The following is a 27,397-nucleotide window of genomic DNA, read 5'->3' on the forward strand; positions in this document are numbered from 1 at the left end:
TTATAATTGAAGCATTTCAAACACATAAGAAATAACCAAAATGCTGGCATTTGCATAAATGTTAATAAAAAACCAATAGAGCCTATTGAAGGCCTGTGGCAAGAAAAACAATTATTGCAGATTTGCATTGAGTTCAGTGTTTGCATTTTCCGTTTATTTTGATGCAGTTATACAACCTGGGTTTGTGCAAATGAGACATGGTATCTAAAATTTTACTATGAGTGTAATCCTAAACCTAATCCAATATATAAATATACTGTGTGATATATATATATATTTTGTCTTTTTTCCTCTGCATAACTCTAGTTTGTTTAAAATAATATGATATCAAATGCAGAAGCTGTTTCTAGTTGTCTTTCAAAGTTTTTGAGATGCCACATGGGATGTGACGCCACAACGAGGACAGAATGAGGGCAATAGTAGATGGTAAACCATACAGAATGAGTTTCATATAATTTGTCACGAGACAGTGAGCCTCTGTTGCCTCCTCACTGCAGTTCTCCAGAGATTTCAGCACATGACCAGTGCTCACACAGAGGAAATTACATGATTGCAAAATACGATTGAGGGGGAAAAAAACGTTGTCTGCCTTTCTGTCTCTTTCTCTCTATCCGTTTGACCCCCACCCATCCCTCACTCTCTCTCTCTCTCTCTCTCTGAATTTGTTAGATCTTACTAAAGTTTAACTGTCATGGTCCAGGGAAGTCATACATATAATTTTCAAAAATAGACTTTGATTGAGAGAGAGAGAGAGAAATAGGGGAAATTGTTTCACAAAAAAGTGAAAAATATTATAATTTAATATTAACCTTAAATCGACTCAGTTGCAATGCTATGTAAAGTGTTCTGTGTTTGACACACTACAGCCTGGTGCCAGCCTCCCAGAGGACGGTCAGGTAACACAGACGAGGGATAAAAGAAGCCCCTTTGACAATGTGTGTGTGTGTGTGTGTGTGTGTGTGTGTGTGTGTGTGTGTGTGTGTGTGTGTGTGTGTGTGTGTGTGTGTGTGTGTGTGTGTGTGTGTGTGTGTGTGTGTGTGTGTGTGTGTGTGTGTGTGTGTGTGTGTGTGTGTGTGTGTGTGTGTGTGTGTGTGTGTGTGTGTGTGCTCTGAGTAAGAATACACCCACGGCGACCCTCTGGTCACAAGATCACAGCAGTGCTGACACTCAAACAACAACAAACACACTTAAACCCAGCGCAAGCAAACAGCCTGGACTCAGGGGAACAGGCCTCTTTCAGACAGTTGTGTCACTTTATACTATTCAAAGACATGAAGGGATTTTCGCTTTGTCTCAAATTTGATTTCACCAGGGAAAAGCTTGTTCAGACTACGGGGTATGCGCAACGACTTATTTTGTAAACGTTTAAATGGAAATTTTTAAACCGACTAGTCGAGTAGCATAAACCTCCCCCCACCCCACTGCCCACCATAGAAATTCTGTAAATGCGATCAATTTGAAATAGACTACTTAATCTATGAACAGTCAAATCCCATATTTAATGCTGCTAAAAACAGGTCAGATATATGTGATGTTCTAGCCTTGCATTATCATAGTATATTAAACGTTCACTTAAGAAAAGTTAGCCATTATAAACATATTTATTCACATCAACTGAATCAATAGGCAGCACCAGACCAGTAAATCAAGCCTATAAACAAGCTTAATTGTTATATGCTAGTTTGACATGACATAGAAGAAAATGGAAAAGTTTTGTGTAGGCTTTAAAATACTCCATAACCATGCTCATCTTCCAAATGGACATTTCTCTGAACCTGCTGCGGGAAAAGAGAAAATGAAAGCTTGCAAAATTTGAGGTAAAATAAAATTATTTTGTTTTCCGCTCCAGATTTACACTTTTGAAAATAATATTATTGTAACTTGAACATGACAGTAATTTAAACATAGCTTTTGTAAAATATAAAGCAAAACATTAAATGAGAAAAAAAAGGTAAACGACTAGTATTTCCAAGTCTACTAGCAGCAACAATATGGCTTAATCCACTAGTCGAATCTCGCACATCCCTGGTTCAGACCACAATCTCTATTCGGAAGGATTGCAGGTATTAAAGCCCTGGTTTTAAACATAACAAATGCACTTTTGTTACTTTATTTATGACAGTAATGGTGATTTATATACACAAACATTCACAGATTGCAAATCTAAAAACCAAATGTCTACATAATAATGGCTCTGGCAGCTAAACTCATCTATAGGTTTCTTTGTTATCCTTCATGCATTTCACTCTCCCTTCCTCTGTCTCCACCTCTTTCTCGCTCTTTCTCCAGAGGTGTCAGATTTCTACAGATGGTTCAAATTAGCGCTCCTCTCTCTCTGGCTCACTGACCTCTTCATGTCCCATCCACGAGGCCTGGGGTGATTGGGTGGGGGAAAAAACTCTTTCTAGCTCATAATTCTACGAGGCACCTCATCAAGAATTTGATTTCAACCCACTCACTTCCTCATGCAAAAAATGTCACCTTAAAGTTTGTCCCCCCACCCCCACGGTACTGAGATTATCTAATCTAAACCAGCCTAGGGTCGAGTGGGTTTCACCAAGAGTAGGCAAAATTTTTACATTTTCACCCCATACACAAAAGGTAACTAAAAAAGCTCCTTCTAATCCTTGCTCCTTTCTTTTTGAGGAAGAGCTGGCCGTATTTATAGAAGCAGTCGGCCCTCCTCTACATCCTTGGCTTTCTCTAATTTTCACTAGAAAGCCAAAAGACCACAGGAAAAATAGAGGGAAAAAAGCGAAGGCTGGGGGAGGGGTGCAAAACAAAAAGAGTAACGCAGACAGGGAGGGCTGAACCACGAAAGAAAGAAAGAAAGAAAGAAAGAAAGAAAGAAAGAAAGAAAGAAAGAAAGAAAGAAAGAAAGAAAGAAAGAAAGAAAGAGTAACAAGTAAAAATAAAAGTAAAAAAAACAAGTAAAAGCAAGTTTTGTTTCTCCTTTCTCTATTTTTGAAAAAAAAAACTAAAAACAGGAGGACAGAAAGAGGGCAGGGTGGAGTAGGCAGAAGTGCTGTGGTAAGACTGAGCGTGACTTCGAGTACATATGTGCTATAAATCTGATCTGAAAACAGCATGTCTCCCTGGATCGAAGGTTCTCTACTCTTTATATACTCCTCCTTAATATACTCTTCCTCCCTCGCTCTTTCTTTTCCTGCTCTCTTCTTTGGTCTCTTTTTTTCACTTCACTCAGTTACTGTACCATTTTCGTCTGTCTTTGATGAAAAGCTTCATTGTTCTAGTGTAAAGTCTAAGCTCCAAAACACACACTGAACAAATCTAGACTTAACAAAATTTGGCAGTACAAATCCACAGCTGCCATGGGCAAAGAACACAAATTAAATGGGCCAATTTTAATGTAATATATAAAAAGTTTTGTTAATGTTAACAAATATAATAATAATAAATAATAAAAACATAAAATTGTTAAATTACAAAAAAAAAACATTTTAAAATCTTAAAACATTAAGTATCTTAAAAGTTAATAAGAAAATTTGCAAAACTAGTTTATTTAAAAAAAAAAAAGAAAGAAAAAGAGTTAGGACACAACTAATGTATCATGCTAATGTATCAACAAAAAAAAAGTTTCACACCAGTTTTCCCAAAATAAAGATAATTATCAGCAATTACCCAGAAGTCTTAGTTCTAGATGACAGGAAAGGTGGTCTTTATAAATCCCCTGGAGGTTATGGGGTCAACAACACACCCATGTACACTACGATGGCTTTACCAAAAAGAGCTGAACCATCATTAGTTTAACAGATGGAAACATTTAACACAGGGGCGTAACCTCCCCAATATTTATACCATGGTTAATGGAAACATATAGAATTGTGCAATTAATTCATTATATACATCGCATGTTCTGAACTTTTATACCCGCTAAGTTCCCGTCCGAACCGAATGTACCAATTGTCAGAATGGTCAAAATGACCAAAGCCCGGTTCATTTAATTGCGCATTAGTAGCGCATGAATCAATGTATACTGTGCACACGCTTACCAGCGAGCTCCAAGATTTGCAGGCTGTTCCTATCGTGACGTTGATGATAAAATGTGCGACCCATTTGAATTCTAGAAACTTAAAACGCTATAGAGAAAGTCAAACATGATCTTAAAACAGCCACATAAACAAAATAGACTAATGAAAAGAGGATAAAACGTCATCTTGCACCATCACAAATTAGACAGCTTTTTAAACTACTCATGACCACCCATACTAAAATGTAACACGTTTTATTGTATTTATTGTGGTAAATTTTGACTAACTTGTAGAATTTATAATAGATAATCTGTTCTATGATTAGTTTTACTATGTATTTATATTACAACTGTGGCATGTTGTAGCTATAGTTTCTAAATGTGTAGGTTTTCATAACAAATGCTATGGATAAATAAACTTTTTTTAAAAGTCAACATTGGTATGGTTAATGAGGAGCCATCAATGGTCTTACCTGTAATTATATCCTTATTATAACAAATGCTATGTTAAACAACTACAAGAACTATGGTACATTTTCATAATGGCAAGTACAAGTTAAAAGCAACAGCTTTAAAGTCTGGACCTTCTTGAATTATTGACCAAACAATCAGTTATGTGTAAAATGTGTTCTGTTCTAATGATGACTGATATTAGGAAAAATCTGGCCTTCAGACATTCCAAGAGATGACATAGTCAAAACCATTAAGAGCCTGATGAACTGTTAAGGAATAGAAAATAAACAACTTCAACATAAGAAAATGATGAGTAAAGCTAGTTTGACTGCCCATGGCACTCTGAAGTAGAAAATTCTGTCAAACTGATAAGGTTCCAGATGCTTAAATAATATAAAATACATCATATAGGCTATCCTATGTAAACAAGTTATTGTTAACTAGGCTATTACTTTATTGCAGTTATGTTATCAGCCAACTTTGCATGTGTGGATGGTAGGTAAGATACCACAAAAGATAATTTTGCAAAAATAAATAAATAAATGAACAAACAAACAAATAAGTGCATGCACGCAGAAGCATGCCCTGGGACCTCACTAAAACGGTTAAAACTTTGATCCCCCAGTGTACAATCCAAAACTACGCCCTTGATTTAACATGCCAATATTAGAAAGTCATGTGACCTCCAAACATTTGCAAATGTTGTAATCTTATTGGTTTGTTTCGCTGAGTAGCTAAAGAGAATGCAAATGTTTGTTTTACTGCAATCACCAGATATTCATGGATGAATAACTCCTACACTATATTTTTCAGGAATCTTCATGCAATGGAATGCTAACACTCTCTAACTCTCAGAGTAGTTAGTTAGTTAATTGCTTGCCATTTATCAGAGGGCTCTCATTCCATGAGCCTCGTGGTGCTGTAATTGTAGGGCCAGTTCCCCTGGAGCAACGTAGGGTTAAGTACCGTTCTCAAGGACAAAATGCTGATAAGGTCCCTGCTCAGGATTGAACTCACAACTTTTGTGTCAGAAACCCAGATTCTTAATCATTACAGACCTCCCTCTTCCCCAGTACAATAGTTAGGAAAGACTACAAAAATCAGAGAAATCACACTCAAACCTGTAAGCTGAGTAACCTAAAACCCCAAGTTATGTGTGTGGGTATGTGTGTTTGTGTGCGTCATTGTTCTCATAATCATGTCATCTTTCTGTCACTCAGCTCTACTTGTCAGCATGGTGTATCGTGGGTTTAGGGCCTGGTTGCCACATTTCCCACTATTGTGAGAGGCCTCCAGTGATAGGAAACATTTGTGAGAATGTTTTAAATACACTCATGGTTCAGTTTGACATGGGACCGCCCCTTCTGGCCAACAGCAGGTGTTCGCTTATATAAGTTGGCAAGGATGAGAAACTTTCTCTCATGATAAAGTGTTTCATACCAGAGTGTGGTTCAAACATGTACCCACATTCACACTTACACAGATCGTGAGACTCAGACTACCGGAAATCAAACTTTACTTAATAAGCTTAGTAGCAATCTGTGCATAAAGACGAGAGAAAGAAAGAGGTAGCATGTTTACTGTGGGATCAAATTTTTTTTTTTTATATAAATGAGTTCATGTGGATATTTGGGAAGGCAGAAAGTATAAACGACATACAAACTGTTTAACTGCTCCTGTAGCTCAAGTGGTAAACAAGGCGCTAGTAATGCTGCAAAGTGGCTCTGGATCAAAGTGTCACCCAAATGAATAAATATAATTGTAGACTATAAGTTCATGTGTACAAGTTTACTCAGCTATACTTAGGGGACAAAATTATTCTCAGAAGTCACACAAACCTGTCAAAGCTGCGTTTTTACACTATCTGTCACGAAAAATCCAGCACAAAAAATCTTTTACTCACATCTGACACATATCAAGCTTCACTATTAGGTTACTCACTCGCGTACGTGCACACGCTCTCTCTCGCTTGCTCGCTGTCTCTCTTTGGTTAATTGGTTAATGTCTCTCTCTGTCATTGTCGTCTGATGGTCTTCAAATTTTTATTTGTATACAAATAAAATATTCTATACTTGTTGAGCATAAATGGCAATTCAATTCATTTGAATTGAAATGAAGTCAAAACATACATAAATTTGTAAACATACAAAAAAAAACATACATACATACATAAAGCTCAAATTTTGTCAAACTTCCAAAACATTAAAAGAAAATCATATTTTACACAAATTAGAAGAACACTGTCACCCAGGCAAGGTATTAACATTTGCAAAACTGATATTGTACTGAGCTTTATACACAAATACAAACAAATTGTTTGCGCTATGGCCTAACTTAGCTAGCTAAACGTGTGCGTGGGGGTGTTTGAGTAAATCACGGCCTCTGCTTGCCACTCTTCACACACAGCTGAGTTGTTGACTTTAGCTTGAGTGTTATATACAGCATTGGGTACATGTTCCTGAAGCGCTTACACTCTCTCTCTCTCTTTTATGACTACTGCTTCTGGTTGCAGATGCTCTTCTTGAGGCCATTACACTTTGAATGTGGCTTTGAAACAAATCAGCCCAGCCCTGTAGGCACATAGAGAGAGACAGAAAGAGAGAGAGGTGAAAGAAGGACAGGGATGATAGGGGGGTAGAATAAAAAAACAGAACAATACAGCATGTTAAGAGAAGGTATGATATTGCTCAAAGATTAAAAAAGAGAGAGAGATAAAGTAACAATGAAAAACAAAGTAAAAAAAACTTGAAAAGAGGTCATAAAGGAACAGAGGACTATGAGAGAGAGATAGAGAGAGAGAGAGAGAGAGAGAGATGATTGACAGAGAGTGGTATTGACAGGGTAATCTCTCTTTCTACCTCCTCTATCTCTCACCAGCAGGCAGAGACATCTCCAATTTCACCCTCTTGAGCGCTAAAAGACATCTCCGTACAGCTCCTCTCTCCCTGCAGGCACATTCTACCTGTCAGATCAAACAAACGCCAAGCTGACTCCTCTCTCCCTTCTGACCGAGAGGGTGAATAATGGCTAAAGGGAGGGGGGAAGGAAGTGAGGGGTAAAAAATTAATAAGTTTGCACCCCTTACGCAGGCCAAGACAAAGAGATCTTGTTTGATGTGGAGGAGGGGAAATAAGATTCTGGGCAGAGAGAGCTCAGGTATTCAAGCCAGTCTCACTTCTGCTCTCAACACACACACACACACACACACACACACACACACACACACACACACACACACACACACACACACACACACACACACACACACACACACACACACACACACACACACACACACACACACACACACACACACACACATACAGCTATTCTCTTACTGCTAACTCACTCACTCTGGCTCAGATCAGTGCAGATCCATTTGCAAGTTGCAAAATCCCTGACTTGATGCAGGCCTAGAATCGTGCTTCTTTAGGTAGGAATGTGCAAAAAGACACTACCGTTCCAAAGTTTGGGGTTGGGAAGATTTTTAAAATGTTTTTCAAAGGGGTTTCTTATCCTTACAAGTTAGCACTTATTTGATTACAGTTTTTCTGAAATGCTAAAACACTAAACACCATTCTCTGAACCAAATTCTCAATAGCCTAAAACAATTGGTCGAATAAATCACTCTTTCTGTAAAACATTAAACAAGTTCAGGTAGTAAAAACACTGTTTGCAAATCTCATGCACTTTTTTTTCTTCAAAACTCTAAAAACATTTTCACTCACTAAAACACATTTCGCACTGTGATACATTTAAGTTTCAAAATGCTAAACACAGACAGGCAAAAGTTAAACAACTACAACACAGTTGTCATCGTTTACACACAACGACTCAAAATTGTTCACACTTATTTCTAATTATGTGGTCAAACCAACTGTACATAATACAAGTCAGTTCAGAGTCCCAAAATGTACTCAAAATGTTGCACTGAATGTTGATACAAACAATGGATGGAAACAATACAAGAGGGAGAGAAGGAAGAGGATGAGTAAGAGGAGGTGAACAAGCAGGAAGAGGATGAGGATGAGGAAGAGCAAGATGTGGAGAATGTTGTCAAGGCAGGATCTGCTTTAGTGTTATTCCCTTTGCCTGCAGAGATGACATTTTCATCATTGAGATGTGGAGAAAGTCCTCCGGCCGGACCCAACATGAAGACAAGATGCTGAAGCTACATTTCTTCTTATTATCAATGTTAAAAACAGTAGCGCAACTTAATCCTTTTGTGGAAATAGTGATATATTTTTTCAGGATTTTTTGATGAAAAGAAAGTTAAAAAAAAGACATTTATTTGAAAAAGAAATCTTTTGTAACATTATAAAAGGCCTTACACAAATGTATGACGCAATGAAACTCTTGAAACTAAACAATAGATCCTTATAGAGCTATTCACACCGGGTGTGATTAATCACGGCGCGACAAAGTGAAATTTATTTTCCGACCAGTGTGTCGATTTTTTTACCCGTAGCCCTGCGATGAAATGGGCTATCCAATTAAATTTGAGCTTTAGATCATGTGCCCGGACTGTTGCTATTGCACAAAAGGGCGACATTGATGGCGCCGTTTTGTAAACCAGTGTAAACACCAAAGAAAAGTATTTCAAAGAGAGAATAGAATGTATGTGGAGTTCTTGATTTTATTGGTGTCTGAGGACAGATTTATTCTGACATGTTTGCTTCATATTTCTTTATACAGAATATAATTTCTATTCATTTCCAACTGAATTATGTGATCTGATGAGCTAGAAACAGCGTACAAAGCGATGTGTGTCTTCTTTCTTCAGGGTGCGCAAGTGTTATGAGTCAGAGAGCACTCATTCGGTCTAGATCTGTCAATCATATTAAGTAAACATAGCTCCTGCCCTTCCGGATGACAAAGTCCTGTTTCTCATTCTGAGTTCCATACATAATCAACTGAGACAATATATGTTCTAGAGCCCGACCGATATATCGGTCTGCCGATATTATCGGCCGATATGAAACTGTCGCAGATATATCGGTATCGGCGTATATGACGCAGATATGCCACCGATACTAACTATTTTTTTGCAGAACATATAACGTGGATAAAATGCTTGTAAATTGTGTAACTACGTAGTTTGTCCAGCAGAACTCGCTCCATTGTTTGCTACTGGCGACCCAGGTCACTGTGGTGACACCAGCCAACCCTTTCACTTCAGTAATGAGGTCTCTTCAGACACGGTGGAAGATGTGCGCACACATTAACTTCCACTCCACTGACAAGGTGTGAAACATGGCTAGCTAGCTAATGTAGCAAACGAGTATGATAAGCTTGTTGTGAGAGTAAAAGGACATTGTTTATTTACTTTATATCGTCTCATCTGGTGACAACGTAGCGTTAAATCACAATTTAACAGACTCCACCGCACTGCTAACTAGTTAGCAACTTACCATTAAGACTGCATGTCTGCTGCTGCCTGAACAAGACAACGGACGCGAGCGGCGCATTGTGACAAAAGACAGTTGAACCCATTATAATCAGTGATGTTGTTCACACTGGGTGCGGCGCGACACGAGCGACAAGTCTCCGACAGTAAACTGATGCCTCGTTCTGCTTTGTAACGGGCGCTTTGCCGCGTCCAGGGTAAACAGCTGTTGCGACGCGAGCAACAACGTCCACGTCCGGTGTAGAGACAGTGTTAAAGCCCATTATGCCTTTAACGCTACATTACATCAAGCAATATTCCAATAATTTCTATAATTATAACACTTTATATAGGGCCATTTTGCATAATGAGTAGTTTCAAGTTTAGTCAATTTTGCTGACTACTTATTTAAAATATTATTTAAGTAAAAGTACAGTACTTATGTAATTAAACATGTTTTCATTATGGTATTATTACTTTTACTTTAGTTAAAGATTTGAGTACTTCCTTCCTTCACTGGTAATAGAAGATAACAAGGTTTTGCCAGTGACACTTTTGATATATTTATTGATATAAGTTATTTTTTCTATATAACGTGACTAAATAAAAAGACAAAGTCATTAGTGAAGATTATGCAACAGTATTTAGAATATCATTTAGAATAGAACATGCAATGCAAACTAGTTTGGTTACAGCTCAAATGTATCATTCTCATTCTATCATTCACCCTGCCTCCATTACATATCTTTGTCACACAAGTGTTTGATCACAACATTTGAGTGATCATTGCAAAAAATGTGTTATATATATATATATATATATATATATATATATGTATATGTATACTGTATTCTATATACAGTACCAGTCAAAAGTGTGTACACACAAATAGGTCCAAACTTTTGACTGGTTCTGTACTATAATATAGACATAAATAATATTGCTACTGTATTATAATATACACATACATAATATCGGCCGATATATCGTTATCAGTTTTTTTTACTTCATAATATCGGTATCGGCACCAGCCCCCAAAAATCCATATCGGTCGAGCTGTAATATGTTCTGTATGTGTTTTTCATAGTGATCGACCGATGTATCGGTTTACCGATATTTTTCCCGATATTTAAGCATTTTCCCATAATCGCGTATCGGTTTTGTAATATCGGATTTGCCGATAAACGGCGCCATCTTGTGGCCGTTTTGAGAATTCCGCCATTGCAGCCCGCGTCTGAGGAGATCAGTCAACAACAACTCTGTGCACACGTAAAGTATATGTTCTACTTGCTTTGCTTTAATTATTCAACTTTATTTAACATAACAGGCATGCAGAAATGAAGTTTGAGACATAAATGCCTGATATAGTTTATGCAGCTTGATTCTAAAAAATTGAGACGAACTCATGGTCACATAGCATAATCCGTCATGTACTGCCCCAATAAAGACGTAACTTTACATGAATTAAATAAAACAGACATGAATGAGTGCATGTTGAAAATAAAAGCGCTGAATTTAATTCTTTATCTGTTGTATTTGCTCACCATTAGTCTAGAAAAAAAGTTCGTTCATATTGCTGAGCACTCACTGGGTTGATGATCAGGAATGCTGAAGCACGGCCACTGAATGAAACTTTTGACAAGATTATCTTGTATAAACAACCTAGATTATATTATAATTTACTACATAGCAATTATTTCGCTAATACACATCTAAATATACTGCTTTGTGGAAATTAATTATTTATTATCTGCACACGCGATCGCGGTTGAGTAGCCTATATATAGTTCTGTGAAAATGCGCATAGATAAACAGCACTTTGTCAGAAAGCATTTCATGATCTAGACCTACAAAAATATTATTAATAATTATTAACATACTAGTTGGAAAATGCAATGATGTATATGCTGTTTTGTTTGTTACTTTCCTGACAATGTTATATTCCAGCTAATATTATTCAGTGAATTAATATTACCCAGTGAATTATTCCTCACTCTTAGTTTAAACCTATTAAACGGCACATAAACCTTCTAAACCTGTTTAAAATTAATTACATTTCTGCAAAGGTGATATGACTCCCCTGTCAATTATTTTCTCCATATGAAAATATTAGACTTTTAACATTTATTTTGCCTATTGTTAACATTGCTGCTGCTGATGCTTATAAATTATATGTATAATTTAGATATAAATTATATAATGTAATAATATAAATGTTTTTATTGTAATTTGATTTATTTACCATTTATGAAAACAAACGAAGCAGGCTTACAGAGCACAATGCTGAAAGACTCTGTTTTCTACCCTACAACCTAGTTCTGCTTAACTGGGAGTATTAAGTTACACTACTAAAATAGCTACTAAAATTCATGTAATTTAGATTTTTTCCCCCCAGTATGTTAGAATAATTTTTGTGCTTTATTTTTTACCTCATCAGAGCATTTATTTTTAAACAAAGGCACTTTATTTTTTGGACTCAGACCCCTCCATTTATTTGTGTATAAATATAAAGTTTTATATTTATATATTATATAGGAGGGATATTATATATTATATAGGAGGGAGTGATTATATTATATATTATTATATTATATATATATATATATATATATATATATATATATATTATATAGGAGAGAGTGATTGTTATAAATAAAATGGTTTGTTCAGTTCATTTGTGTTGTAATAATTGTGTCAAAAACAGAAGTATAACAGTAAATAAATATCGGTTCCGCATATCGGTTATCGGGCACATAAACATGCAAATAATCGGTATCGGTATCGGTTATAAAAAATCAATATCGGTCGATCACTAGTTTTTCATAAGGCTCAGGGTATTTTTATTACCATAAAGGATGTTTACATGAGAAATGCTAAGCAGGTGTAGCATTCAGTCAAAAATTTCATTATTTTTCACATATTTTACCTTTATTCTACACTGCTCTGCCCCTCCTTGTAAAAACGGTCTGATGGTTTCCTGGTTCTATGAAGCCAGTCCCTCAAAACTACGCAATGGGCTCAGATTGGTTAGTTGGCCCAGTGTGTTGTGATTCGCTAACTGTCTAGTGCACGTTTTCCGGAAATATCACGCCCCTTACCTTTACCGGTACTTTGTGCTTTGGTGTATTATAAACAATTGCGTCAATAAAACCAATCGGACCAAGGGAAACGTTAGTGAAGATGATCAAACAGAACCTGTACAAGAACGGCTGTTAAACAACGTTTCAGAAAGGTTTGTTTTTTGTTGTTCTCTCACTCTTACTTTTTAGATACGCTGTTATTTAATTGTACTAATTATTATAGAATTACAAAAAAATAAGCTTCATAAACAAGAATTTCATATAATCGTTCTAACTAGGGCTGGGACAGCGCGTCGACGTCCTCGATTACGTCGACGCAAAAAATACGTCGACGCAAAATATGCGGGTCAATTCGTCAGACCTAAAACAAAGATTGCGGCGCCGGAGAGTAGTGGCAACATGAGTGGCTCCTCAGACTATCAGAAGTGCAAGGCGGCACGCACTCGTTCCTCTAAAGTACACACACACACAGACAACCCACAGAAAAATGTGCGTCTGTATCGAGTTCTCTTTCGGGCTTGAACGAACCATAATACACACAAATTATGCCAAACTGTCCGTTTTGTCGAGTGTCCTCATAAGAGCGGTCTTAAATGAGTAAAATAAATAATTTTATTTTAAAGAGTAAATTACTCACTCAGACCTGGCGCCAGGATGATTATCATGAATGTATGGATGCACTCCGCTATCCTTTAACACATCTCCGGCGAACGGCTTCTTCGCGCAAAAGGAAAAAATGTTATGAAGTGCAGTGAAATGCAGCGACCTATGTGGCGTTTCCTGATGGATCGAGGTTGTTCTTCATTTTATACGTGCAATTCACACGGGCTCCAAGCGTGTGCGAGACTGCTGCAAGTATGCGCTTAAAGCTATTAATGTCATGAAAAATACATAGAGGACACTGACATCGCGCTGACAGACAGGACCAAGAAGGTAACATTTAATAAAGTCTCAACTTTCAAATTTGATCAGTCCAAGAAAATTAAACCATAAACAGGCCTACTATTTTGTGGCTCTTTAATGTGTCGTGACAGATTGCACTTTTTTCAGTAAGCTAGGCCTATGTGTTTTCAAGGCTTCAAGGTTTTATTAAATGCTACCTCTGACTACGAATGCATTACTTTGCACTTGTATAGTCTTTTATTTTGGAATTTTAAGAGCAATAAACATATATTGCAATGTTAAGAAATTCATGTTTTTTTCATTCAGATATGCAAATCAACATGTATAAATTGCTATTAGTCAGTTAATGGGGAGATAATCGATAATCAAATCGAAATCGAATCGGATAGAAAAAATGAATCGTTAGATTAATCGATGCATCAAAAAAATAATCGCTAGATTAATCGTTTAAAAATAATCGTCCTACAGTCCTCAAAGGGATTTTTTTGAGTAAAGACTGCGGATCTATAGTGATCGTTTCTGACTGTATGCCACCGTTACTTTTGTATTTTTAGAACGAATGTAGACAAATATCTGTCGACAGAACTATTAACCCAAAACGAACACTACATCGGCTTCCAAATCAAACACAGAGCCATGTTTAGCATGCCTGTAGATAAACAAGCATGTAGATAAACATGAAAGCTCTAATCAAAGAATAATTTACACTAATTCCAAGTTCGCTGTTGAGATTAAAAAAAAGTTTGTAACGTTAGGTGTTTGTCGGATAACGTTAAGTATGAATGAGCATTTAACAAACCAGCAGAGCCAAACAGCGTTGTCATTTGTTTACTTCCTTGCTACAACGTACAATTAACAATATGAACTATTACAGGAAAACACATCGACGAAAAATAAATCATACTTACAGGTTGTGGCCCGTAAACAACAGCTTCTGTTCTTAAAGTTGGAACTGCTCCATCTTTCAGAACAAGCCGTTGTGCGAATCATGCATTGAGCTCGCGAAGATTGTGAAAGCTTTCCTCCGTAACGTGAAGCACAGAGAGCGAGATTTGGGTCATAATTATGAGGGACCGAGTTAAAAATAAATTTTAACCATTGATCCCTAATGGATCCTATCGTCCCTAGGAAGGCTGAACAAAGTGGACCTGCAACTGGCATGAAAATAACAGCAGCGTTTCGACGGCATTGCGACAACTCATCTCCAAAACAGCCATATAAAATGGCCTAGCCCCGCTTATTAAGTATTCTCGGAGTTTATATAAATAATGGGATTTGCTTACGTCCGCAACCCCGGATGAATGTCGTGTAGTCCAAAACCGGTCGTTTGCTGTAGTCCTTAGAAATTGAATTTTTTAAAAGCAAATATCTCCCTTTGCTTTGAACTTTGAGCGCTGTAACTTTGCAGATGTTGTTTATGCTCAAACAGCAACATTACACACTAGCTAAAGTTAGAAAAGTGAAATCTTGTTTTACCACCCCTTTAAACAAGGCTAAATAAATATCCAATAAAAAAAATGCCAAAAAACATACCACTATATTTTTTTAAATATCTGGACCGTTCAATACGTTTGTTTGTCCAACATGTTGGAAGTGGGACTTTTATTTTGACAGCACTGTGAACGCTGGCTCTGAGAATGGGAGCGCTGTGTGCTCAGGCAGTCTAACAATTAGGATCTTTGAACAGGCACTTGAAATAACAAAAACTGTTGAAGTTTTGTGCTAACTGCTAACAATAACAGTACGTTTCAGACTCAGCAGAGCTACTGTAAAACCTTCTCTAAGGAGTTGCATTTCTGAATTCATCTCCTTTAAAGCACCATGGCTAAAGAATCTAGATAAACTTATCTGCATCACTATTTCATCATGAAGGTTAGGTTTTGGCTTACTATTTTACCATCTTTATTCATACCTGATTCTTCTTTGTTCTACAGACTACAGGTAATGCGCTTTAAAACTGTGGTGCTGCAGTGGAAATCCTGCAGGCTTCCTCACGTGTCTCTCTCCTACACCACGCATGCTTTCAAGTGCAATGACACACACATACAGACACATATGAAACCAGACAGACAGACAGACAGACACGCACATGCGCACACAAAACACACAAAAAATGACAAAGACACACAGGTGACACACAGCTTGCTTACACCCTGGCTGGAGGCTTGCAGACACACCGGTCTGACCACTCACACACACCCTGCTCTGCCAACCTCTGTCACACTGCTCTTCCTGTACCGAGCTCTCAGTGGCAGAGGGAAAAAAACTGAAAAACACCTTGTTGACTTTGGTTCTCGGGTGTCACCTCACCTACACAGAATGTATTAGTAACTCCTGAGAGTACCTTATGTCAGCCTGTTCCATTTTGAGATTGCACGCACACCCAGGCAGCCATTTCAGGTTGCTAAAAGCCTGCATTCTCAACCAAAGTTAAGCAGAGAGATGGACTTTCAAAGCATTTAAGAACTCGAGCTGTAGAGAGTCTAAGGCTGTCGGATCCAGCAGCGACCGGTGTGCCTGATTCATGTCAGCCTAGAAAGGTCAGATTTTGGTTTTCACGGCAGAAAGTTCAGTGGCAGAACCTAACAAAAATTTTGTGGAATTTTCTAGCGCAACAAATCACAATTACGTGAATGACACTACACTGTCTTCTTTGTAGAAGAACACCTTCCCTCCTTACCCATAGAAAAGAAACATTGCAAGTTTTATGTCTAAATAAATTTAGAATTAAACACAAAAACCAATCAATTACTTTAAAAGCTATAAGTGAACATAGACACAAACATCATAATGCACAGTATGTAAAATGGATATTCATTTTGAAATTTTGGTAACAATGGAACTATTAACAAATGGAACTAAGGTTCCATTTGTTAATATGATGTTGTTGTTTTTTTTAGATTAAGCATTAGATAAATTTTATTTCAGTCAATGTTGCTAAAATTCGTTAAATTTGTGTCAATACCCAGCCCTACTAAAACAAATCTTTTTTATAGTTAAATGAACTGTAAACATTGGATAACTTTACTGAGGTAAATGCAACATTAAAGTCCTCATGAAACGGAAGTTGAGATTGTCCTTTTTTCCTTATTGTGACCTTATTATTTCCTTATTCCTTTTTTCTGAAATTAGAAAAAAAATGTAGGGCGGGGCTTGATTTCGTCGTTTGGGAATTGATTGGATCGTTGGAGGTTGGGCGTTGCTAACAAAATGGAGGCAGATTTGAATGCCCGTTTACAGTCAGTTGTGGAGGATTTCTCTCCACCGGACTCACCACCGTTACCCTCCCATGAAGCATTTTTAATTGAGGAACCCAACGATGAGAACGAGGACGAGCAGCCAAATTTTCCGGAAGGAATCACCCCATATTTATATGAGCCTCCTGTGAACCAAGATGAGGCGGCTGATAGTCATGTCAAAAGAGACAGACCACAATAGCCACGCCCTCTAGTAAGTTTTTGACCGGAAGAGAAGAGAAGTTGTTTCGAGGGGGGAGGGAAGGGTAACGTATTTGATTAAAGATTATAAGCGTACACGAATTTAAAAAAAATAATGAAGTGCACACAGATAAATCATTTAAAATAAACACTACAATATTACATATAAAAATATGAATGGTAAAATTTTATTTCATGACGACTTTAAGTGACACATTGCTCACATTCTGTTTTGTTGACGCGTTTCCACAGAGACCTCCATGAATATTTGGTAGCTATGACAAGGATTTTCTCCACACACACAAGCAGTGTTAACAGTGTCTTTAAAAACAACTAAAGCAGATAAACTATAGTCTGTATGAGGTAGATGTGGAGGATTATTTGTATGAACAATACGTGTGATAAGTCTGTGATTTTATCATGTTTATCTGAACCTGAGCTGAAGGCCTGACTCGTCCAATATTTCTTGTCAAAGGTAGCAACTTTTGGTCACAAATTACCGACACTGGGAAATATCACTTCATTCCCTAGAAGCCAAGGAATTCCTAGTCAAAATTCCGCTCATGTCTCAAATAATTTTTTAAGATTGTGTCCTTGTCGTGGTGCTGAAGTAAGCTTTCTGTGCATTCCTGTCCTGATTTACCGCAAGGCTGAGCTTTACCATCAGATGTGGTTTCAATTTCTTTGTTATTTTCAAGTTGTTTAGTTTGGAGATGCGGCAGTAGGAAGGTACTTACTGTAACCCAAACCCAAAAGTGCAAAATATTGTCAAGATAAGTAAGACATGCAGAATTTGTTTCTGTGGCTGTATATTGTAGGAAGAGGATTCATTCAATGATGGGAAAACAGTCCCTCTGTGTTTCACAGCCCATAGAAATGTAACACGATAGGTTTGTTAGCAAGTGTTTATTTTGGGCAAAGCACTAAATGTAACCCTCAATCATATGGCATAAAAAACACAATTACAAGCTGCCACAAGCAGCGTTTAAAGAACAACAGCAGTAAAGGAACCAGCATTTAACAGTGAAGGAAATTTGTGTGTGTGTATTTTAAACTCTGCAACCACAACAATTTGATGCATTTTACCGTTTTTCCACTCCAACTGTTACTCGTCTTTTTAAAATCCACTTTGCATAGTTTTTCCTACACTCAAGAGACGGTTTTAAATGCACCGCAAAAACACACACGCACACATAAAAAGCAATCATTAAGACCCACACTTCTCAATGTACTGTGGGAGGGCTCCAACTCTGTCAGGAAAGCAGATTTGGCAATATTAAATACTTAGGGTGATCTAATTTCATTACTTCTGTGGAGAAATGAAGTTAGGCAACACAGCTTTGTGCAAAACAGTCTCGTCACTGGATTTTTCCAGTTCTCGTTGAGCCTTAAGACAGTGGAGTTTAAATCTGAGAGTCTTCCTGTCTTACCTGCAGAAGCCTGTTCCATTGTGGAAGGTGACACAGGTAGCATTGTTCACACAGGGCTTCACGCTGTCCACACACTGCAGAGCTGTCGAGAAACATGAACACTCAAATTAATGTTTAATGTTAAATTATGTACAAATATTTAATTTAACTATACACTACCGTTAAAAAGTTGGGGGTTAGTACGATTTTTTAAAAGTAATGAATACTTTTATTAAATTGATCAAAAGTGACAGTAAAGACTTTTTCTTTCATTTTTTGTCAAATAAATAATTTTCTTTAGAACATTCTACTCATCAAAGAATCCTTGGAGAAAAAATCTATCACAGTTTCCACAAAGATATATAAACTGATTTCAATATTGACAATATAAGAAATGTTTCTTGAGCACCGAATCAGCATATCAGAATAATTTCTGAAGGATCATGTGACACTGAAGACTTGAGTAATGGCTGCTTTAAATTCAGCTTTGCCATCACAGGAATACATTTTAAACAAATATTAAAATAGAAAACAGTTATTTTAAAATGTAAGAATTTTTCTCTAATTACCAAATAATTTAAAGTTTATAGACTGGTCACTTTTTATGCCTTTATGTAAAGTTTAAAACTACTTAATGTACTTAATTTGTACAGTTTTAGTGAGCATTAGAGACCCAGACTTCTGAACAGCTGTACATTTTTATTCAAATATAGGTTGAATTGTCCATCTAATCATTGAAAGTGGTAAAGGTAAACAGATTTGTAGGGGTAAACATAATTAAACCTGGAGTTGAGGAGATGTTATAGAAGTGATGTCCTTGTGTTGAGATTGACTGAAATACATTAAGTAGCTAGTTTTAAACTTTGCATAAAAGCATAAAAAGTTTTCAGTTTTTACTTACAAACTTTAAATAAATTTGTATTATGAGCTTTGAACACTGACCCAATCAGACTGATATGAAACAAATGTAAAAAAATATAAAAATAATGCTAATTATATCTGATACCAAAATGATCACAGATTTAACACTGCATCCCTAATTCATACAATCAGGTGACTGTCACTAGTTCTAAGTAAAAAAAATGAAACATTTAAAAAAAAATCTGCTTCATGTACAAATACTGTGGCAAAATTCTTCTGACGACACAAAGCAAAGGAAAAAAGCTGCTGTAGATTGTAACCTCACCACTCCCTCTGATACAAACACTACTGACAGTGGAGTTTTTGGGGGAAAGAGGTGAAAGACAACGTGGCAGAGCAAAAAGGGTGAAGATTTTTTTTGTACCCTTTTTAGGTGACGATGTGCCAAGTTCATTCAAGATGGAAATTCCTAACTGATCAAAGACTTTCACTCATTTCCTCCTAAAATACAGGAAGCATCTAGACACACGTCACAGATATGGACGTCACAGCGAAGAACATGACATATAAATATTTTTCTGTAACATAACCATGCAAATTCAATCCAAAAAACTCTTTTCAAATGTATAAACATATTCAGTTTATAAAAAAGACTATGTTTCGACTAAATCTTAAAACCTTTAAACTCTTGATTTATACATATGAAGCTAGTTTACCAGCACCTCAAGTGCATTTCTGCAAATAGAAGTGAGACCTAGCCCACACTTCCCTTTGAGACACTAGGTGGCAGGTCATATGATTTCAAAGCAGCACTGAAAGTAAGTAACATAGTACTACAGCTCAAGACAGGAAGTGCATTGAGCGCTAATACCGACTTCCTGTACTTTGACCGGGCCTCAAAATATCCCTGTGTGCAAAAGTGCAGAGAAAGCAAGCGAGGCCTGGGCATAAAGCCAACAGCTAAAGACTAGGCTTTATATAAATGTCCCAAAGCTCTTTAACTTTGAGCCCGGCTACATTAAGTTAATAACACCTGAAAATCTAACACTCAAAAACAGAATTTGAGACTAAACTGACAAGTCTTGAGTGTCGTGGAAAATGATCAAGAACACTGTGTGATGAAGTCGAGACTTAAACCTGCTTTTATTGTTCATAAATCTCAGAGGAAAGAGGTGTCACAGATGTCATCCCATATAGGCCTACAACACACCACCTGCCCAAAACACACAACATTACATAATGAAATGAAACATTTTTAAGTCAGCAAAAGGAGGTTGAAAAAGTGGTGGATGTGGTCTTCTCGTTTTTATCTGCACCATGTAAGTTGTTTGGCTAAATAAAGATAAAAGCACCAAATAAGTCAATGTTGAGATCTTCTAGTTAACTGACATACTATATTAAGCATATTATTTGGCCATATAATCATATAATTTGGCTTTTGTGTCACTTCATAGAAAAATATGCTTGTCAAAGTGAATTTGTAAAAAACAAAATAATAATTTGCATAAGTATTCTGGTATTGAGCTGGTATTGGTAATTAATATCTGGTCACTGCAATTTCCCCCTTATTCATTATTTTGCAAGAATGAATAACCATACCCCAGAACAACCTTTTTAGGCAGACTAGGGGATGGTTCATGGGTGTGCATTAGGCTTGTTACGATAGTCGGTGTTACCGGTGTTGCACTGTGTAAAAAAAATAAAATAATATTTAACGCAATTACGCAGTATCCGTTAAGTCCTGCCTATTACACACACACACACACATGACCCACAGAAAAGACGCGCGTCAGTATCTAGTTCTCTTTCAGGCTTCAACAAACCATAACACACAAATTAAGCCAAAGTGTCCATTTTGTCGAGTGTCCTCATAAGATCAGTCTTAAATTATTTAAATTAAGTCTTAAATGAACGTAGAGATTTGTGAGAAAATGGAACGCGTGTCAGATTGCGTCTCTGTCCCACATTGCACTGCATTAACGAGTGTAGGCTACAGCTCAACGGCTGTGAGAATTCGCTCACTCGTTTTCATTCACTCCAAGTGTGAACAGTATTAGTGGACTTTAGGGTTTAGGGGGCGATTTCGGATTCAACCCATGTTCTCCAGCAGTGAAAAATAGAGGACACTGACAACGTGCTGACAGACAGGACCGAGCAGGTAATATTTAATATGAAAAAAGTCTCAACTTTCAAATTTGGTCAGTCAAAGAAAATTAAACAATAATGTGGCTTAGGGCTGGGCGATAAATCGATAACGATAATTATCGCGATATGATTTTTCTCGATAAAACGATATCAAGAGTTCGATAAATGTTCGATAATGTTTATGCGCCAAACGCGGAACGAAACTCATTTGAACCGCGCGCCAGATGGAGCATTTATCCGCTCGGCTCAAAGTCCAAACGGCAGCACAGCGCAGCGCGAGCTCACGAGAGCAGACGCGTTTACTCTGATCGGTCTCTGTCTCGAGATCCAGTGAGAAGCGTTTGAATTCAGCGAAGAACACAAATGTCTCAGTGATTTAAACCAGTTTAAAGGCAGATGAAACGGCGCGGACAAACAGGAGAAACACTGTGTGAAATGATACAGTAAGAATCTGAATTGATACTGAATCGATTTACCATGGATTTACTGTAACGTTAGCCTGTAATAACTGCACCATGAAATGTAGGATATACATATTGAATTGCATTATATTACGAATGTAGACAATGTATTGAATGACTAATGGAATATGATTACAGTATTTAATAATCTATTTAGGCTACTGTTTTTCATACAAATACCATGGAAACCATGAAGTTACATTTTGCCATGATAGTGATGTGCTATAGGCTATGCCTGGTTTTATCTGTGGTTATCATGATCTAAATGCATGATACTGGATGACCAATGGTTAATTTTAATAAACTCAAACAGTCCACAAAAATGTAACCTGTTTTTGTTAATGAACATAAATTTACATAGTATTAGCTTGAGTTAGGATTAGGGATGTAACGATTCACTCGCAACCGGTTGAAAATCGATAAAACTGTGTGACGATTCAAGTCGGTTGAAATGTTAAACGAATCGCGATACACGTTTTAAACAGCAGGGCGCGTTTACTGAATAGCCTACTGTGAAGTTGTGAACCTCGCTTTACAGGCACAATAGCAGCGAGCACACACTGGCGCGAAGCTAGCGAGTGTTTTCACTTCATTAATGGAACTTGAGCTTGTGTGAGCACTCAACTTCCACAGGAATGAACTGAAAACGCTCGGTTTGCTGGGTTTGCTCCGCTCGCACCGCGCCAGTGTGTGTCATAGACTCGTGTGCTCGCGCCGTCAAACACATGGCGACGGCAAGCGTAGATGTTGACGTTGACTCATTCAAATCGGAGGTGTGGCGGCATTTTTACTTTCCGTAGACTAATAATAATCACCACCGTGAGAAGCACCAGTCACCAATATGTCAAGTGCGAGAGCCACGGAGATCACAAGGTGCATCAGTGTTTCCGTGGCAACCAGGAATCTGGTTTATCTCTTACTCAATGTGTTCTGTTTTTTTTTTAACTCTTACTAGTGTAATGATACAATTATAACAAAATTAGAATATTGCCTTTATTACAATGTAAAACCCCTGTCAATGCGGTAGGCCCTACTAATTTTACACAGTCTTTTACATAGCGAAGGTACCAGTTTCCAGCCTCTTGACCAGACAGACAGAAACACTGAGTTGAAACAACCTTAAAGGGAATTTTTTTAAGCCCCGTTTTTAACAGATTAATGTAGTTTTATTATTTGACAAATATATTTTTAAAAAATGTGCAGCATTTTGTTTGAGAAATAATAAAAAGGACACTTTTTCATTTATAATTTGTCTTAAATCTCATTTTTTTAAAAATCGTGAGAAAATCGTATCGTGAAACCAGTATCGTGAATCGTATCGCATCGTGAGATGAGTGAATCGTTACATCCCTAGTTAGGATGTAGATTTACTGTCAACTCACTGTCAAATATGCATTTTGAGACAAAACATGTAATATTAATATTGCAGCCTGCACTGCAAACTGTGCTGAAGATACATCCCATCAAAGTTAGGCAACACAAACCTGTTTCAAGACTTGAAACAATATCCCCCATTAGCACATGCAGAAACTAAGAAATATATTTTTCTATTCAAATATTTATTTTCTTAAGGAAAAATGACAAATGTTTGAATGTTCTACCTCAGATTTGTGTAATGTTCACCTGCTTGGTAAGTGTTTGGTATGATATGTTCTCACAATAAAGAGTAGTTTAAAACCACAATTAACGCTCTGGTTTCTACAACTTTCCCTTAGGAGCGAAAATCGGCCTTTAAATTTGAAAGAAACAAAGATTTGACATTTATCGTGATAATTATCGATATCAACTGATATAAAAAAAAATATTGTGATAATTTTTTTTGGCCATATCGCCCAGCCCTAATGTGGCTCTTTAATGTGTCGTGACAGATTGCCTCAGTTAAAGCCAAGTCAAATCCACTGACGTTAATCTACTAACTCTCCTCACTGCTTTGTCAGACAAAAATTGTGGATTTTGATTGGTCAGATCGCATGTCAATCATACTCCCTGCGAAGGATGAATTGACGCTAATTTAAAAGTGAAAGAAGTGCACACTGCTTTTTATAAGCGATGTAAAAAAAATGATAAAATAACAATAACAATAACAAAACAGTGCTGCTCTGCACGACCGCACCATTATGCATGCCCGTGCAAACGCGCGCATTTTACGTTTGTCTTTAAATTGACGATTTAAAAGCCCCCGCCGGTGATACCGGTATTACTGTCGTTGTCACACGTCGATTAACCGGTGGGAAAATATCCTCACCGTCACATCCCTAGTGTGCATCCGAGTTTGTAAAACTGCATTCACATCATCCACATGAACCAATCAAACGTCAATCAAACACGGGTGCGCACCAAAAGTTTGCTAGCGTGAAAGGACCCTTAGATTCTATTTGGACTTATTCTTATAAAATAAACTTCTACCAACACAAAAATGTCTTACCACCTTCACCAGTTTTCCCTCTATGTTTCTTACTTTGTTCAGGACCTTCTGACAATGCTGCCACCGCTGCACTTCAAAGGCATGTTTCTGTTCATGCACTCTGTTTGGCTCAATTTTGGTCCCATCAGTAGGGCTGGGACGGTTACTGCATTACCGCGGTCACGTGACTCCACCATGACATCACCGGGGAAAAAAAGCGGGGAAAAAAAACCATTGGCCTGCACATGTGTGCACGTTGTGTCTAATGATATGGATTCATTGATTCTAATGACATGGATTATTTCTAATGATAGTGTGTCTTAGATGGATTCAAGGTTTTCTAAACAAAACTTATCATCAAAAGATGGAGCAAATCCGACCTTTCGCGAGTTGGGGAGCGCAATGTTCCATGACACATAATAAATAACATTACATTCGTATTAGAGATGCGCGGATGGGCTTTCTACAAAACAAAACTTTAATAAAGTGGTCAAAATCATGTCTGACCCATCTTATGATCCTATCTTACTCATGCTGTTCACTTTTCATAGAATCGACATAGATTAAATAAAAACTAACATTATATTATGTTAACATAAATATGGAATATAATTTTTGTAATTAAGACATGTTGGAAAAGGTGTTCATCTTTCATTTCGTTCAACATCATAATGTATTTTCCTGAAAATGATGAATTCAATGCGAATGTATCTGAGAATATTCTTAAATGAGGAAATCTATTCAGTGATTGGTTCATGCCAAATTACTGCTTGATGAAAATTTGACTCTTTCAAATTGTGCTCGTTTTTTTTCGGATGTAGGTGACAATATTTAACAAAGTCTGTCTAGCAAAAACGCCTTCTGGTGTGTGCGCGAAAGTCTGTCGGGAGTGGGGGTGGATTTAAAGCGGTTTACCGCTATACCATGGGAATATCTTGCTTTTCAACCGCGGTTAGAAAAAATCCAGACCACCCCAGCCCTACCCATCAGAACCCAAAACCTTTATCCAGTCAACTTTAAAGTCCCCCACATGACTTCTGGCGAACTGCAGCTGAGATGTCATATGACATAAGAACAGCGGCTTTCTCTTTGCTACTCTCCAACAAAGCTGTGACCGCTGATTCTCCTGTATCCATCCCCTACCTGTTGTTGTTGTTGTTGTTTTTCATTTATTTTTTATTATTACTTGAAAAGAGACTTGCTTGAAGTGCACTTATATCTTGAGTATGTTCTGCCTTAATACTGACTAATCAGAAGCTGAACCATCCATATAAAGGCGTATATATACTACCTCTGTGACTACACACAGATGTCAAAACCAGTACCAATTGACTGCCCCTGTGATGATTTAATGTAATATTAAAGATGGTGAATACTTATGAAATCAATTATTTTGAAGTACTGTGACTCTGTTTCATCAGAGAGGTCACTGTGCCAAATTAACTCCACTGCGATTCAATGCTGTATAACAAGAAAACATGAAAAAGTCCAAGCAAGATGAATAATTTCTATAGGCACTGTGTTCAGAGGCAGTGTCGTGCCAGGCATTTAATGTCCTGTGAGGTCAAAGCCTGCAACTGGAGAAGGCGTTTGGTTGCACCCCTTTTTGGCAGCAACTGTGGTGGGAAATATTTGGGAGAAGTGGCTAAGCTGAGTGTGAAATTGTGCTTTCACAGAGATTTAAGAGCCAAGGGGAGGGGAACAAGAGTTCTGGAGATATGAGAAGAAAGACTAGAAGGCAAGAGCAGGAGTCAAGTGTGCTCAAGATGGCAAGAGGCAATAATGGAGAACAGAATGAGAGTGAAAGAGGCTGGGGAACCAAAAGGAACACTAGATTGTGAAAAACACTTTGTTTAAAAAAAAAAAAAAATGTTCTTTGCAGCACCTTAAGTTCAGTCAAAAAGTCCACTTTTTGTCTATAGGGTTCTTGAGTTTCCTATATGGTTCTTTGAAGATTACCAAAACACACAACATTACATAATGAAATGAAACATTTTTAAGTCAGCAAAAGGAGGTTGAAAAAGTGGTGGATGTGGTCTTCTTGTTTTTATCTGCACCATGTAAGTTGTTTGGCTAAATAAAGATAACACCTAAAAGCACCAAATAAGTCAATGTTGAGATCTTCTAGTTAACTGATATACTATTTTAAGCATATAGTATTATTTATACCATATAGCATATTATCTGCCACTCCGCTGCAGCTGTCAAGTCTTCAAACGCACCATCATATGGTGTGAATACGTACAGTCAAGCCAAAACAACAAAAGTACTAAAACAGAAATACAGTACAGTAAGCTCCAGGAAGAGCGTAAAGATTCTTTCAAGCAAGTCAGGGCTCCAGACTAGTGATCGACCGATGTATCGGTTTACCGATATTTTTCCCGATATTTAAGCATTTTCCCATAATCGGGAATCGGTTTTGTAATATCGAATTTTCCGATAAACGGCGCCATCTTGTGGCCGTTTTGAGAATTCCGCCATTGCAGCCCGCGTTTGAGGAGATCAGTCAATAACAACTCTGTGCACAGGTAAAGTATATGTTCTACTTGCTTTGCTTTAATTATTCAACTTTATTTAACATAACAGACATGCAGAAATGAGATTTGAGACATAAATGCCTGATATAGTTTATTTATGCAGCTTGGTTCTAAAAAATTGAGACGAACTCATTGAGTCACGTAGCGTAATCCGTCATGTACTTCCCCAATAAAGACGTAACTTTACATTAATTAAATAAAACAGACATGAATGAGTGCATGTTGAAAATAAAAGCGCTGAATTTAATTCTTTATCTGTTGTATTTGCTCACCATTAGTCTCGAAAAAAAAGTTTGTTCATATTGCTGAGCACTCACGGGGTTGATGATC

The 27,397-nt window shown here is 37.2% G+C and overlaps 1 protein-coding gene across 1 annotated transcript in view; it reads right to left on the bottom strand.

Annotated features, from left to right (window-relative positions):
• The window catches only part of notch2 (notch receptor 2), a 73,249-nt gene that overhangs the window by 26,257 nt on the left and 19,595 nt on the right, over positions 1-27,397 (bottom strand). The window contains exon 2 of the mRNA XM_077224153.1: positions 18,681-18,762. Coding sequence (XP_077080268.1) covers positions 18,681-18,762 — 82 coding nt within the window. The remainder of the gene's footprint in view (positions 1-18,680; positions 18,763-27,397) is intronic.

Source organism: Siphateles boraxobius, unplaced genomic scaffold, assembly GCF_051911475.1.
Source record: "Siphateles boraxobius isolate OS27281-9 unplaced genomic scaffold, OSU_SipBor_1 9, whole genome shotgun sequence".
Lineage (NCBI taxonomy): Eukaryota > Metazoa > Chordata > Actinopteri > Cypriniformes > Leuciscidae > Siphateles > Siphateles boraxobius.